This window comes from Canis lupus, chromosome 15 (assembly GCF_048164855.1).
Source record: "Canis lupus baileyi chromosome 15, mCanLup2.hap1, whole genome shotgun sequence".
In the NCBI taxonomy this organism is placed as follows: domain Eukaryota; kingdom Metazoa; phylum Chordata; class Mammalia; order Carnivora; family Canidae; genus Canis; species Canis lupus.
Window position 1 is genome coordinate 14,548,413 of NC_132852.1, and position 15,672 is coordinate 14,564,084.

At 39.5% G+C, this 15,672-nt stretch overlaps 1 protein-coding gene across 2 annotated transcripts; it reads right to left on the bottom strand.

Annotated features, from left to right (window-relative positions):
- Window positions 1-961: 961 nt before the first annotated feature.
- Window positions 962-15,540, bottom strand: RWDD4 (RWD domain containing 4). 2 transcript variants are annotated; one of them, XM_072775918.1, is made up of 8 exons: window positions 15,252-15,497; window positions 12,616-12,689; window positions 11,920-12,000; window positions 8,962-9,071; window positions 8,723-8,870; window positions 6,681-6,798; window positions 3,949-4,137; window positions 962-1,101 (listed from the first exon to the last, which is right to left on the bottom strand). In XM_072775918.1, the coding sequence occupies exons 3-7, from the start codon at window positions 11,998-12,000 to the stop codon at window positions 4,046-4,048; spliced, it is 549 nt and encodes a 182-aa protein (XP_072632019.1). In that variant the 5' UTR covers window positions 12,616-12,689; window positions 15,252-15,497; the 3' UTR covers window positions 962-1,101; window positions 3,949-4,045. The 2 variants fall into 2 exon arrangements, with proteins under 2 accessions (XP_072632019.1, XP_072632018.1); XM_072775917.1 differs by lacking the exon at window positions 12,616-12,689 and having other exon boundaries at window positions 15,252-15,540.
- Between the last annotated feature and the right edge of the window lie 132 nt (window positions 15,541-15,672).

Below are 15,672 nucleotides of genomic sequence, written 5' to 3' on the forward strand. Positions count from 1 at the left end.
ATCACACATGTCAGTAACTTCCTGGTTACAGGACACTAATAGTTAACCTTATACACGATGAAAAAAAAACAAAATCAATCCTGCACTATGATTCAGCATTTGAAAAACTTCTATGTCTATTTCTATGAAGATGCTCAGGGTGAGAAATCTGTGTGGATATACTTGAAAAGAAGTAAGACTTGAAACGTGGTTTTATGTTAAACCATTGAGAAGATCTCTGTTACCAGATAACCACAAACACACAGTAACAGATAAACAGGAATTTATTAAAACCATTGTCTCCAACAATACAAAAATTAAATATTAAGGCATCTTTGACTCCCATCTTGGTGTATGCAGCAAAGAGAAATGTTTTCAATGGGAACCAACACTTCTGTTCAAATGCTTTCGAACGTATTTGGCAGATTTGTTTTTATATCCTCCTACTCCACATACAGCTGGAAACTCTCATTGCCAAGTATGACCCAAATGAAGGAAAAAGTATAAACAGATACTTGTTTATTAAAAAGTAGTTCACTCTTGAAAAATAAAAAGGAACTATAAAGAATGGTATGTATAAAGCTCAAATACTAGTATTTAAATTTCTCTGAAGCAATTTATGCTTCAGTAATTGAGAGAAAGAAGAGATGAAGACTTCACTAAGATGAGAAGTCTTAATATGGATCATGCCGCAGAATAACTGTTCACTCAATATTCTCCACTGGGATGAGAGTTTCAAAAAGGCTTCCTGCTCCTTTAAAAAATATCACATCCACTAGGATAAGATCATATAAACTCACATTGATTATTTATTATTTCCCATTTTGTCCATTTACAAAGCTCAACCATCTTCAAAAATAATGCTAAACGGTAACATTTCACCTTTTATTAAGGCAAGTTTGTGAAAATAATTTAATACAACCAGATCTCTTCATGAACTTTCAGCTTAAAACATTTTTTACATAAGAAACATACAAAAAAATTCTGTTTTATAAAAAGCCACCTCAATAGCAGAAAAAGAGTAATGAAGGATTTTGAACCCAGTTTACTTTTTAAAGGATGCTCTTCTCTTGTCTTCAATTCCAAGTACTATTCATCATCTTTAGAGCCAGTTTTGCTTAACTACAAAAAAAAAAAAAGATAAAAGACATAGTCAACAAAATTAAGCTATCATATTATCTGAATTCATTATTTTCACTTAATATAAAAGAAACATATTTATGGTTGATAGAACAACAAACAGATAACAAAGTTCATGTAACTTATACCATCTACAGCTTTCACCATATTTAACTACTTTTTAACTTCAGGCTTAGCTACTCTAGGATTCTTTAAAAATACAACCTCAATAGAGCAAGGGGGGGAAAATCCCTCAAAGCTTTCCAAGAAATAAATTGGAACCAAGAATATATGAAAGGTACCACTTATAAAATGAATGACATTCTATTTTTGTTTTCTATCAATAAACTCTTGAAATTAAAAAAAAAATTGTGGCTAAAAAAACTACAAATGAACAGTTCTAAAAATGGGATAAAAAATTTTTTTTAAAGATTTTATTTATTCATGATAGTCACAGAGAGAGAGAGAGAGAGAGAGAGAGAGAGAGAGAGAGGCAGAGACACAGGCAGAGGGAGAAGCAGGCTCCATGCAGGGAGCCCGACGTGGGATTCGATCCCGGGTCTCCAGGATAGCGCCCTGGGCCAAAGGCAGGCGCTAAACCACGGCGCCACCCAGGGATCCGTGGGATAAAAATTTTAAATTGAAGGTCTTTTCTGATAAAAATCTATAGAACTTAGCAAATGGCAGAGAGGGAAGTTCCTAAAGAACACACAAGCAATTCTGACTAAAGACCCAGCCAAGAAATCCAAGTTGAAGCCAAACCCTGAGGACCTCAGAGAAATGTGGGAAGCTGTGAAAAGCAGAAACTGCTAATGTTCTTGAACATTGAGGCCCCAGCTCCTCTTCCCACTTTGATCATCTTAAAGAGCTTTTTTTTTTTTAATTTACGTTATACCTACTGCATTTGAATTGAAAACTGAGAAATTGAATTCATGTAAAAGTAACAATAAACTCATTCATTACATGATAACTGAGTAACATTTCTTAAATGAAAAGCTGCATTTTCTAAAACAAACTCATAAAACTTAATGTGAAGAATAGGAGTGTTTTACATTTTTTGTGAACTTCCTTATTACCAAGGTCCACAGAAGACAGCTGGGTTTTTGCAAATCTGCTTCTACAGTTATGCTGGTATAATGGAAAACAGCTAACAAGGACACAGTATGAGTACGAAGAACAAGCTGAGTTAATATAAAAATGCACATACTTAGATTCTAGACCTACTCACTACCTTAAAAATTCTGGAGAATACAAGAATATAAAAGCACACATTTTATTAGTGCTCTAACAGAAGAGAATTAGTGATGGCATCATCACACTTCATGGAACCTCTGCTAAACACCACCGTTCACTTGTGGGAGAATGAAGAAAAAAGGCAAAGGACACCTTAATATTATGATGTAAATAGTTTTGACCTTGCAGACCCCCAGAGGGCCTCCAGGGTCTCCCAGGGATCCCAAGATCACACTAGGAAACTACCAGCTTAGGGTAGCAGATTCTGAGTCTGGACCACACCTCCGTGGTAACTTCCCTCTTAAAAACAGCTTCGCCTGTCTCCCAAGATGACTGGATTTTTTAAATCTTAATTTCTATTTCTTGAAATTTTGATTTATATTAACAAGGACTCTATGAAAAACAAGCAGAAAACTAAATTTCTGGAGTTAGGGAAGGAGAAGCACCATCTATCTTTGGATTAATCACATTACTTTTTGAGCCTGCGTGGAAAAGACACACTCTCACTGTGAAGCCTGAAGCTGGAAGCACTTGAAGGAGGGAAACAACTTAGCTGGTGAGGTACACACATGCATACCTAAGGACAACATGGTGTACCCATCAGGCTGACCATACACAAACATCCCGAATGTGGCGGCCCTCTTGTCCAGGAAGCGGACAAGAAATACTGCTCCTTTATTCCAACTGTGTTTGGTTCCCTAATCCCAGGTTATATTTTTCTACTAGATTCTAGAAGCACAAATGATGATTTTAAATAGTTTGTATGGTAAAGGTCTCCCATGGCCCAGACAGCTGACTTCAAATAAACTTTAAGAATGTTCTGCTTAGGGCAGCCCCGGTGGCGCAGCGGTTTAGCACCGCCTGCAGCCCAGGGCATGATCCGGGAGTCCCGGGATCGAGTCCCACGTCAGGCTCTCTGCATGGAGCCTGCTTCTTCTTCTGCCTGTTGCTCTGCCTCTCTCTCTCTCTCTTTCTTTCTCTCTTTCTAAGTAAATAAAATCTAAAAAAAAAAAAGAATGTTCTGCTTATAAATACCCAGATTTGTGGGTCCCGGTTAAAGTCTTAATCTTTAACTCCCCTCAGATCATATTAATGACTTCTCACAGCAGTCCTGGCACTAATTGGCATGCAAAATTCATCTTGTGAAGTCCTACAAAGAGGATTAACTAAGCCTCACTTTAATATATGGGAAGCTACAAATAAGAAAAAATATTGAGAGCAGTTGGCAAAAAACTTTGAAGTGAAAAGTAAACAACTTTAAGAGAAACAGAAATCCTTCTTTTTTTTTTTTTTTTTTTTTTTTTTCAGAAATCCTTCTTGACAATGGTGGGGAATCTTCATCTAGGGTTTGTCTTTAAAACAAAAAACAAACAAACAAAAAAACCCCACTAATTTCCACTAAGAAATCAAGCATTGCTTCCTAGGATGAATACTACGAATCACAGGCATTTTCATTCTTCAGATGCACTTATATAAACAGTTGTACATTATTGTACTTATAACTTAGATTCACAGATTTTTCCTTATTTTTTTAAAAAAAGAAAATCTAATGCTGAGGTTGTAGGAAAGAATATTTCAAAATATTCTTGTAGTGAAAGATACTTCAAAAATACTTACATGCTGCAGTAGAAAAGGAAATACGCATCCCAGCAAAATTCAAAGGTTGAGGCGGGAAAGAAATGAAACATATAAATTTCGTTATTTGATGGCGGACTTATAACAATTTTTTGAAGCCCAGAAGAGAAGTGTTATATACCTTCACCACGTCCACCCAGTTCCATCCTCGAGGAAGTTCTCCTTTGTGATCTGGAGGATAAAAATGGTAACTTTATTTCTAAGACCAAGCAATAATTTTTATAGTAATCAATACTCTACTACTAAATCAGCTTTTATAGACTATCCTGCACAACAAATAGATTAAAATCTTAAATCCTGCATTTTCAAGCTGGAAAACTAGTTTATCATCATTGTGAACTGGAAGCACCATTCTCCTGGGGATACTTGCAAAGTAATTCATATGTACTCCCTTTTCATATTTACCCTATTGCCATTCCTGGTGAAATCTGGTATTAGGGAAAAAACATAGAAGTGAGGTGGAAATGCTAGGAAGAGGAACTAATCAATTTATTAATTTCATGCACTTGTACAATTTTACCGCTTTTTTAAGGTCTCATATTATTTAAGCAAGAAACTGTGTTACTTTACTGCTTCATGAGGGTTTTTACACTACGAAGCTGGGTTCAAGCCAAGAGTTCTTTTAAATCAAGGTCTGGCCTTGAGACTAAGAGGTATCCTGGCCCACTTATTAGTAACCTTTGTGGTCTGATATAATAGTATTTAATCTAACATTGTTTATAATCTGGCAGGACTTTAATCTGTTGAGAGTGCTTGAAAACAAACTCATACTTTATATAAAAATATATATATATAGCTTACAAAGTAATTTCATTCTTATAACAGAATATTCAAACTTGAAGAATAATATAAAAATGTTTTAATTTAAAAAGGCCTGATTTCCTTTATGCTTGATATATTTACATATATTTCATTTTATGAAATCTTTAAAATCGACATTCAAAACCCATACATTAATTTTACACAAGGAAGACTAACCTATTGATTCCTTTTTTTTTTTTTAAAGGTCAGTTTATTTATTCATGACAGACATGGGGGGAGGGGGGAGAGAGATATAGGCAGAGGGAGAAGCAGGCTCCATGCAGGGAGCCCGATGTGGGACTCGATTCCGGGTCTCCAGGATCACACCCTGGGCCAAAGGCAGGCACTGAACTGCTGAGCCACCCAGCAATCCCCTAACCTCACGATTCTTATAAGACAGAAGCAGTATTAGTATTACTGGGCCTCAATCCTAGATGCTAATGTCTCTTTTCTCCATGCCAATAAAAATTTTATCTCATTGTTTACTGGTTATAAGGAGCATGGGGGCAGATCACCAATTTCATTAAGTAAAACTTACCCACACAGTACCATCATGGTCCCATTAAAATTTTATTTAGAGTACAAGCTCCAAATCACAAAATCTTCTACCATAATTATAAAGAGAATGCCTTTTAATTGGGCATCATAAAAAAATGGAGATGGGGAAATGATAAAGGGAATGATCATACGTCATTGTTTATGAAAGCAACAGTTAATGAACTGACAAAAATGCTACAGCATTAAAAAAGATTAGCCAAGTTCTAGAAAACGGATTGCAATGGTTGACAATTCACTGCTTCAGTGTTCATGCTTTACTGCTGCTTTGACATTAGGTATAATGGATTCCCAGATTTTTAATTTCACAAACCATTACAACTTCAAAAGTGTATTTTGAGGGCCAACATGGGGTTGCTATCTTTTCATTCTGCCACGTAGGACATTAAACAAAACATAAACCAAAAACTTGCCATCACTTTATAAAAGAAAGGGTATTATTTTAAACTTCCTCACCAAAGTAAAAGGATCAGTTCCTTTTTTTTTTTTTAAATAAGTTTATTTTTTATTGGTGTTCAATTGCCAACATACAGAATAACACCTAGTGCTCATCCCGTCAAGTGCCCCCCTCAGTGCCCGTCACCCATTCACCCCCACCCCCCGTCCTCCTCCCCTTGGATCAGTTCCTTTCAATAAAGGGCAGCTTGTAACCTTATACCAAGAACATACACACATTCAGACATAAATATGCATGGATACTTTTGTGTATGTATAAATAAATATATACATTTCCTTAACTGGAAAAAAAGTTTACAGACTGATACCAATTTGCAAATTTTTAAATAGTGAAATCAAATATTATTGGTGATATGAGCTGGGATTTATAACTCTCTTTTGAAGGTCCATAACAAAATGACTCTGGTTTAGGAGACACAGAATTTATATTCTTAAATCTTATTCTAATTGTATAAATAAATCAACTACAGACAAAAATTATGTTTATTGTCCTAAAATCTAATGGTATACCAGACTTCATTTCAAATGAAAGCTGTAGTTCAAAAAATTTTTAGAAATACACATATCTGCCATGGAGGTAAACAAATAGGAAAATCCCAAACATGTCAGAAAGGGTATAAGTAGGACACATTTTGTATGCTATTCTACTATTTTCCAACCTAAAGACTCATTCTATAGTTATTTTGCCACTCAGTTACCTTCTCCTCAAATGGCTATCTCTCGTGATAAAGTGGTAGTATATATTTTCAACATACATTTGTGACCTAACACAGTGTCTGATCGAAGTGTTCCAGGAACGAAGAGTAAAGAACTACTCTTCTAAACCGAAATATACTTATTAAACCCTCATATTATACTAAAAAGGAACCCATTTATCTGTTATAAAAAAAATAAACACAAACCTGTTTTATCTGCCAGCTTACGTTTCTGGGCTTTTGAAAGCTGTTCTTTTTTGTCTTTTTTCTTACTCGATGGGGCTGTATTAGGAGTTTCAACGGAGATGATACTGCTTATGGGGATCTAGAAAAAAGCAAATAATTCCTATACTGATGCCTTAGAACTTACTGAATTATACTAAATATGTCTACATCCTTCAGTGAGTTGACAATTTTTAGATACGTGAAGCAAAAGAATCCTGTATTATAATACCCATTTATTAGATCAGGTGCCATTAGCACATTTTTTTTTTTTTTAAGATTTTATGTATTTATTCATGAGAGACACAGAGGGAGGCAGAGACACAGGCAGAGGGAGAAGCAGGCTCCCTATGGGGATCCTGATGCGGGACTTGATCCCAGGACCCTGGGATTATGAACTGACCCAAAGGCAGACGCTCAACCACTGAGCCATTCAGGTGCCCAGCACATTGATTTTATTCTCAGAGTTCCCACAGAGGGACTTGCATAATGTCAGTTCAACTGTTGTAACCAGCTCTCTGAGAAAGAAGACCTGATATCAGCATTATGTTGAAGCCCTGAAGTTCTAAGGTAATTTTACAATTCAGTTAATTTGCTTTATTTGGAAATTTAAATGTCTTTAGAAAAATCACAAGTGTCTACCTATAAAACCCTGGTTCCCTGAAGAAACGAAGAAAAATATTTTAGGGGGCGCCTGCATGGCTTAGTCAGTTAAGTATCCAACTCCTGATGTCAGCTCAGGTCATGATCTCAGGGTTGTGAGATCAAGCCCAGTGTAAGGCTTGGAGCTCAGCGCAGAGTCTGTTTGAGGTTCTTTTTCCCTCTCCGTCTGCCCCCGCCCTGCACATGCGTTCTCTCTCCATAAATAAATAAAATCTTAAAAAAAAAAGAGAAATATTTTAATTTAGATTCATGTAGTCAGAGTGTAATAGACAAAATTTTAAATGCTTACTAGGTGCCCAGCACTGGTGTGGATGTTGTATATACAGTACTCATTTGAGCCTTACTACAATCTTAGGACATAGATACTATTATAATCCCTGTTTTACAAATGAAACCCAGCACCCTTTCCCTCTACCAAAAAAAGTCACACAGTAAGTGTGCAGTGAGGCTTTTCAGGGCCATGCAGTCTGGCCCATAGTCCACAAGCTTTGCTACCACCTTCTGCTGCTTCTCTAGCTGCTCTCAGTGCTCTCCTGTGTTCCGTCAGGAATGTGGAAGCCAGAACTGCTCAAGGACAAGACACACAGCCTCTGCTCTCAAAAAGCTTCCCGCTTGGTTCACAGAGTCAACAGACTCTGACCATGCGAAGTCTTTTAGGACATGACCTGGTGCAAAGGGGTCTAATGCACAGGTGCCTATGATCATAAAAGCTGATGATTTCCTAAAATACGTTTAGAAGTAAAATTGTTTTTTCCCATTAAAGTCTCTTTAAGCTGGCACTCTTTAGGTTCAAAGTGAACTGTGACAGGACTATTCACAACTAAAGAAGGCTCATGAAGAAAGTAATTTCAAATGTATTTTAGGACTATGTGAGAAATCCTCCACCTGAGCTTTATGAAGACATTAAATAAATGTAAATATTTGGTTCAACAACATCTCAGTTTTGGAGGGCACATTAAGTATTTTAGTCCTTTTTTATTTTATTTTTTAAAGATTTTATTTACTCATGAGAGACACACAGAGAGAGGCAGAGACACAGGCAGAGGGAGAAGCAGGCTCCCTGCTGGGGGCCTGATATGTGGGACTCAATCTCAGGATCCTGGGATCATGACCTGAGCCAAAGGCAGACACTCAACCCCTGAGTCACCCTGATGCCCCAAGTCTTATATGAAGGGTAAGATCTAGAGGATTTGATTTCATTTTTAAAGTTAAATAAACACTAAGAAATCTAAAATTCACTCTTCTTATTTTAGCTCAAATGTAATTCATTTAAAATTTAACACAAAATTTCCTTCCAATTTAAAAAAATAATAACTAGTAAAGATGAATTAGTGGAGTGAAACCAATTCAAAGCGCGAGCTCACCGTAGAATTCACAGGCTGGTGATTCTCCATGAACTGCTCTTTATTGTCCTTGGCGTACTCAAACAACGTGTAGGTCATGGCAGTCCCGAGATTGACCTCTACCGCTTCCTGTAACTTGGCTAATATGCTCTGCTTTACAGCCGATGATCTACAATGCACAAGAAGTATACCGCTGAGAGACACATGAGAGATAGCATTACCAAAAGAAAGAAAACCAATGAAAACAGAACATTACTCACATGGTGTTGTTAAAAAAAGCGTTCATAGATATAATTGGAGGTGTTTGGGGATATGTTTCTGTCCAGGAAATCTCTATTAAGAAGGCTTTGGGATCACCATTTTCACCTATCTGAAGAAAAGGGAAATCTTAGGCTTGTAAAAAGTGATACAAAGACAGAATATTTAATTATAACTTTTAAAATGATGAATATTGCTGATGCTCATGATCAGATTGGACACGTAATACTCTGAAAAGTTCAGGGTCCAGGCTAAGACTTGGCAGGGGGTGAGAGCTGTATTAATAATAGAGTCTGACTTGATGTCCATGGCCTGTCTCTCCAACCAGCCCGCCAGCTTTTTTCAGTATCAAGACTGTCTTACATATATTTTTGTTTTCATCAAAGCTTTTGGAGGACAAAGACAAGACATCAATTGTGGAGGATAGAAAGAGAACGGAGAAAAATAATAATCCACCAACTTGAAAGACCTAATCTTGCTCTAAGTTTTCTAATTGCTAAATCAGAAGAGGCGTTAAGAACAAGTAATTGATATGCATTAGCACAATCTCAAGAGATCAGAAAATGAAATGTAAAATTGAGAGAAAGAAGAAAAAGGTGAAGAGATAAGGTTTAGGAATACCTTAGGCTGCGTGAGAACTTTGAGGATCTATCCTGTTTGCAACCTTCAAGTATGCAATATAGTATTATTAACTAAGGTCACCATGCTGTAAATTACATCCCTCTGACTTATTTTTTTTTTTTAATAACTGGAAGTTTGTTATTTTTGACTCTCTTCCCCTGAATAATTTAAAGATGTCTTTTCTATTTTCTTTCTTTTTTTTTTTTTTTTTGCTCTCCCCAACTTTTTATTTAAGACACCTTTTTAGAAAGATTTTATTTATTTGACAAAGAAGGAGAGAGAGCACAAGCAGGGGGAGCAGCAGAGGGAGAGCAAGAAACAGGATCCCCACTGAGAAGAGAATCTGATGTGGGGCTCGATCCCAGGATCATGGCCTGAGCTGAAGGCAGACACTTAACTGACTGAACCACCCTGGCCCCCGTTTGAAACATTTTAATCTCAGAGAGAAACTGGAATAGGAGAGCCCTCACTGACATGTATCTTATTTACAAAATACCTTTGCTTCCATCCACTTGTCATTCTCTCCTACAGAATCACTTCCTCCCCTCCCCCAAAGAGACAACGAGAGTGACTCTTTTTTTTTTTTTCCCTTTGGTTTTTGTTGAACTATTTGAAAATAAACGATGAAACATCCTTAAATACTTATGGGGTAAAGTATTCTAAGAGAATCAGAATCCTCTATTAACAATACTACCATTGTCACACCCAAGAAATTCAACATGGATACAGAGACATTATCTAATTCATTAATCCATCTAAAAAGTTTTCCATTCACATTGAAAGTGTCCTTTAATAAATCACCTCCTCAACCCCACTGAGGTTCATGGATTACATTTGGTTGTCATATTTCTTTATTCTGCTTTTATTTAGAACAATCCCCAGCCACCCTGCCTACCTTTTAATCTTTCATGACAAAAAGAATCTAGGCCACTTTTCTTGTATAATGGCCCCAGATCAGGACTGATTGTTTCCTGCACTCCAATTGGGATTTAATATTTTGGTAGGGACACTATACAGGTGATGTGGATTCATTCCTTTAGCATCATATAAGGAAGCACATAAGATCTCCTGGAACCATCAATGGTTATACTTAGCCTTGATCACTTGGTTAAGGTGATACTCTTCAAAACTCTTCAAAGTTAAGGTACCTCTCCCATTTTGTAATTAACAAGTAATCTTTGGAGTGACACTACAAAACCTGGTGAATATATTGTTTTCCAACAACTTTTCAACCAAAAGGTTTTAGCATCCATTTATGAGCCTTGCCTGAAATGATCAACATGCTGGTGGTTGTAAAATGGTGATTTTTCTAATAAAATTATGGAATGATTCATGAGTCAGCATCTCATCCTTGCATGGGGTGATCCTAATCTCCTCTGTAATATTTTTAATATTTATTTTTTAGATAATAGCAATAGATTAAAATTTTTTTTACCCCAAACCATGACTTGATTCTATCTTGTTCTATCCATGGATTCACCTTTACTCTCCAACCAATAAGTTTTTATTCTCTCCCCCTCACCTTCAATCACAAGACACACCAATATAAGATGAAGCTTAGAAATTATGTTCAATAAATGTAGGGACGTGTTGATATACACCTACGTAAGTCGATGACATAATCAGTTTATTGCCTGTGTTCCAAATACGGAGATAATGAAAAAGTGATAAAAGTAACTTGCTTCATGCAATCACTAAGTCCCTACTCAAGGTGTGTGGAGAAACAAGGTGCCCATGTCTCTTACAGTGCTAGGTACAGAAGATATAAAAATAGAGGTAAGATGGTTCTTGTCTTCAAGGGGAGCAGACATTTAGGTAACTCGCTAAATTGTGGCACGATTAGAAGTCTAAAAGTGATCAAAGTATGAAGAAACAGGGAATGGCCAATTCTGCTTTGAAGTCAAGGGAGAGCTAGGAGACTAGACCCAAACATGTCACAGAGGAGCCTGGGTTAGGCAAGCTTGGAATAGAGATGTGGATTTTAACTCTAGTACTTGTCAGCACCAGCTGGGAAAGCTTGGAAGTTATGATTGAGAGATTCTATCTTTAAGATTAGAAGGCAAGAAACTTTCTTCCATTTCTAACATTTGATAATTCTGCAACAATAAAAACAAGCTCATCTTAGTTTTTAAAAGTTTCGGCATTGTTTTCAAAAGTTAAAAACAATTGATGTTGTGGTGATGAGCTTTCATTCAAATGCTTCAGAAAAACCCGAAAATGTAATACAATTAAACCATTAAATTTAAATAACAAAATCGTTTAAAAAGTAAGAGCATTTTTAGCAAGCTTCCATCTTTTCTAGCAAAGTTGTTAGGGCTCTTCTTCATGTCATGTCTTACCCTATATTGAAATGAAACGGGACTCAATTCCCGGAAACTTTCATCCCCTTCATAAATAGAACGTAGGGCTTCCAGTTCCATCTGAAAAAAAAAAAAAAAAAAAAAAGATTCAGATGAGTTTTGTTTGGTGGTATAAATGGATTAGAAATAGAGGATCTTTACTTTCTGATTCAAGCTCACTCAACTATGTAAAACTTAGCTACCTTATATGGCCCTTGATGTTTATAACATGGGTATATAATGTATGTAACATATGCGCCTAGAGTAACACAACAATAATACTAATACTACTTTAAGATGATGTGCCAGGCACTCCTAAGCATATCACAGGACACTATCTCACTAATTCTCACATCAATCCTATGAAGAGTATCTTATTTTCTCCAAGGAGGAACATAAGAGTCTGTTGAAAGCAACTCTAGAGCACGTGTCCTTGATCACTCTGCTAAAGAGCAGCCTGGGGTGGAGAGAATATTAAACTTGGAGATGAGAAATACAAACCATAGTAACTCCCCACTATTCACATGTATTATTTATATTTTTAATCCTTCCCACAGAATGATGTGAAACTTGAAAAAACACATAACAAAAAGAACTTTAAAAAATAAAAATGATGGTTAGAAAAATGTTTGACAAGGATCTATCCAAGATGGAAAAAAAGGGACTGCAAGAGGAAATGTAACTAATGGTCCTTGCCTGGAAATATTTCTAGAACACCACGGGCTGACAAATGAGAAGACTCAATCTCTGTTGTGATTGCTGATGAATGCCTGAGAAGAGAAGCAAAGGCAATACTTGGGTACAGGTTTTAGTTTTTAGGTGCACATGATGCATTCTACAAACTAAAGACAGACAAAATTTTAGAACAGACTATTATTAATAGAGAAATAGTTCATGGGGGCCTAGGAGGATAAAGAGCAGTAGTCCCTAAGCCTTGGCAGGCATTTGAAAACCAAGATAAATGTAAGCAGGCTTTCTTAGAGAAGATAACTTTGATGGTACATCAAGGAAGGGCACAGAACAGTCTACCTGGGCTTCTCTTGCTACCTTCCCATGGAAAAAAAATACAGTTCAAGTGGATTTCAGAACAATCAAGATTAGATTAGAAAGAGCCACCTTACGCAAAATATAGTGTTACTTCTCCCGCCCTTAAACCTTTCCTGTATTTTAACTAATGAGTAGGACAGGAACAAAATTGAAGGCAGGGTTATGAAACTGATGAATGAGAATTTGAGGGGACGGTGAATCATGCTGGTGGCACAAAAAGAATTCAAAATGTCCTTGAAAAACCATATAACGAGATGAAATTTTACAAGTAAGTGGAAGAACTTTCGATCCCTAAACATACAAATAGAGGATGAAAAACAAATTGCCTTGTACAGAGTACTTGAAAAGCTGTAACTGACAATAACTGTAGAAAACTGATGCTACAATTTTATTTTATTATTTTTTTTTAAGATTTTATTTATTCATGAGAGACACACAGAGAGAGAGGCAGAGACTCAGCCAGAGGGAGAAGCAGGCCCCATGCAGGGAGCCCCATGTGGGACTTGATCCCAAGTCTCCAGGATCAGGCCCTGGGCTGAGGGCAGCGCTAAACCGCTGAGCCACCCGGCTGCCCCGATGCCACAGTTTTAAAACAGGACATAAACTTATAATCTGTCCGCAGACACACGATTCCAAGACTATAAAGGAACAACAACAAAAATGGACATATGGAAAAATGCCAAAAGGAATCATTTAGTATGAGAAGAGGACACCTGAAAACCTGGGCAGAGGACTGATTTCAAAGACCTGAAAATCAGTCATGTGGAGGAAGAGACGGAATTATACTGTTAAAATGAAGATCCCTAGAAGAAGGGGAGGTGGGTGACTGGGTGACGGGCATTAAGGAGGGCACATGATGAGATGAGGATTGGGTGTTACACTGTATATGCTGGCAAATTGAATTGAAATAAAATCTAAAAAGAGGATGCTGCATAAACAACAAAACATAAAACAAGATCCCTAGGCCTCATGGGAATTCCAATTCAGTAAACCTGAGGTACAGTGCAGGCACCTGCTTTTCTCACAACCACCCAGATGACTCTAAGGCAGTGCTCCATGGGCCAAACTTTGAGAAACAGGACGTTACAACGCTTCACTGTAAGAGCTCGTTGGTGCCTGGACTCAGAAACTCACTTAGCAAGAACAGTTTAGAAGGGATTTCAGAGATCGACCAGCTTGCTGGACTTGGGGTCCTTTTAACTTCGATTCCAGGGATCCCATCACATCTAAAAGGGCTGACTTGCAGGGCAGCCCGAGGGGAAGGGCTCAGCCGTTTAGCGCTGTCTTCAGTCCAGGGCCTGGGCCTGGAGTAGCAGGATCGAGTCCCACGTCGAGCTCCCTGCACGGAGCCTGCTTCTCCCTCTGCCTGTGTCTCTGCCTCTCTTTCTCTCTCTGTGTGTGTGTGTGTGTCTCTCATGAATAAATAAATAAAATCTTAAAAAAAAATAATAAAAGGGCTGACTTGCAACAGACATTTTCTAAACCGAGAGTGAATTACTCATCCAGCAGACCTGGATGCTTGTCCTGATTCTACCCCCGTGCTCCCTGTGCAGCCCCGCAGCGTTCACTTTACCTATGCAAACTCTCCTCCTTCACCTGTGCACATTACACACTTAGACGGTCCCCCTGGAGCTGACCCATATCATTCCCCTGACCAAAGGATTCGGTGTCAAAGTGGCAGTCCTCGAGAAAACACGTGGGGCACAAACCATACGGTGCCGCCGCCGGTTGCACGTATGCTCAGAACAGACTTCCTCTCCCCTGGACAACTAAGTCCCAGATGGAGACGCGATCCCAACAAACAAAAAAGGAAAAAAAGGGCCAGACACGGGGGGCCGCGAAGTGTCATTCTTTTCCTCCCCCCCAGGAAAACTGAACTCTCCCCCTACCTGCCAATAGATTTTTAAAATGTACAGGTGGATCAGATTCCAGGCAGCTTCGCTCAGGACCTAAGCGCTAAATAAGAACAGTGGGGATTGAAGGCGAGCCAGGAGCCCTGGGTCGCCTACCAAGGACACCCGTCGTCTGTCCTATTAGGGAGGCGCGGGGCCACCCGCCCACCCCGCACCCCGCAGCCCCGGGGTTGCAACACCGAAGACAACAGGGGAGGCGGAGGCGGAGGCGGACCCTTCCCGCGCCGCCCGCCCGGCCTCTCCCCCAGGGGCAGGCTCGCTCCGCCGCAGGGGCGAAGGCACGTGCGGGGCCGCGCGTTCCGGCGTCGGCTCCCGGCCGGGCCTCCCCCGGGGCCAGCGCGGGGAAAGGGGCGTCCAGCCAGCGGGACTCACCTCCTGGTCCTCGTTGGCTCCCATCGCGCCGGTCGGGGGACGCCCCCCCCACCCCCGGGAGGGCGTTTGCGACGGCGAGACAGCGAGAGCAGCGTGGGCGGCCCCGACCCTTCCTCCGCGCTCTCCGCGCCCGGGGGCTGCGGGAGGCACACTCCTCGCACCGCAGACAGAGCACGGCGCGCCACCCGGGCCTCCGGGCAGCGCGAAGCCGCCTGCGGGGCGTCTGTGGGCGGGGAGCCGCAGGCCGCCGAGGGTGGGGCGCCGGCGCCGCACGGCAGCAGCCGAGGCTCCGCCTCCTCCCGCTTCTCGCTTCTCCTATTGGCTCCCCCTGTCCCCACCCCCTTAGCCCACTTCCGACGTTTTGCGGCGCAGCGTTAAGTTTCCGGGGCCGCGGTTGGCGTAGAGCGCTGTCACTCACGCC

Coding starts and splice junctions, on each gene's coding strand:
- RWDD4 (XM_072775917.1), bottom strand. CDS start 15,275: ATGGGAGCCAACGAGGACCAGGAG. Junction 12,001..15,251: donor GAGCCAACGAGGACCAGGAG/GTGAGTCCCGCT, acceptor TTTTTTTTTCAG/ATGGAACTGGAAGCCCTACG. Junction 8,871..8,961: donor GCTTTTTTTAACAACACCAT/GTGAGTAATGTT, acceptor TGTGCATTGTAG/ATCATCGGCTGTAAAGCAGA.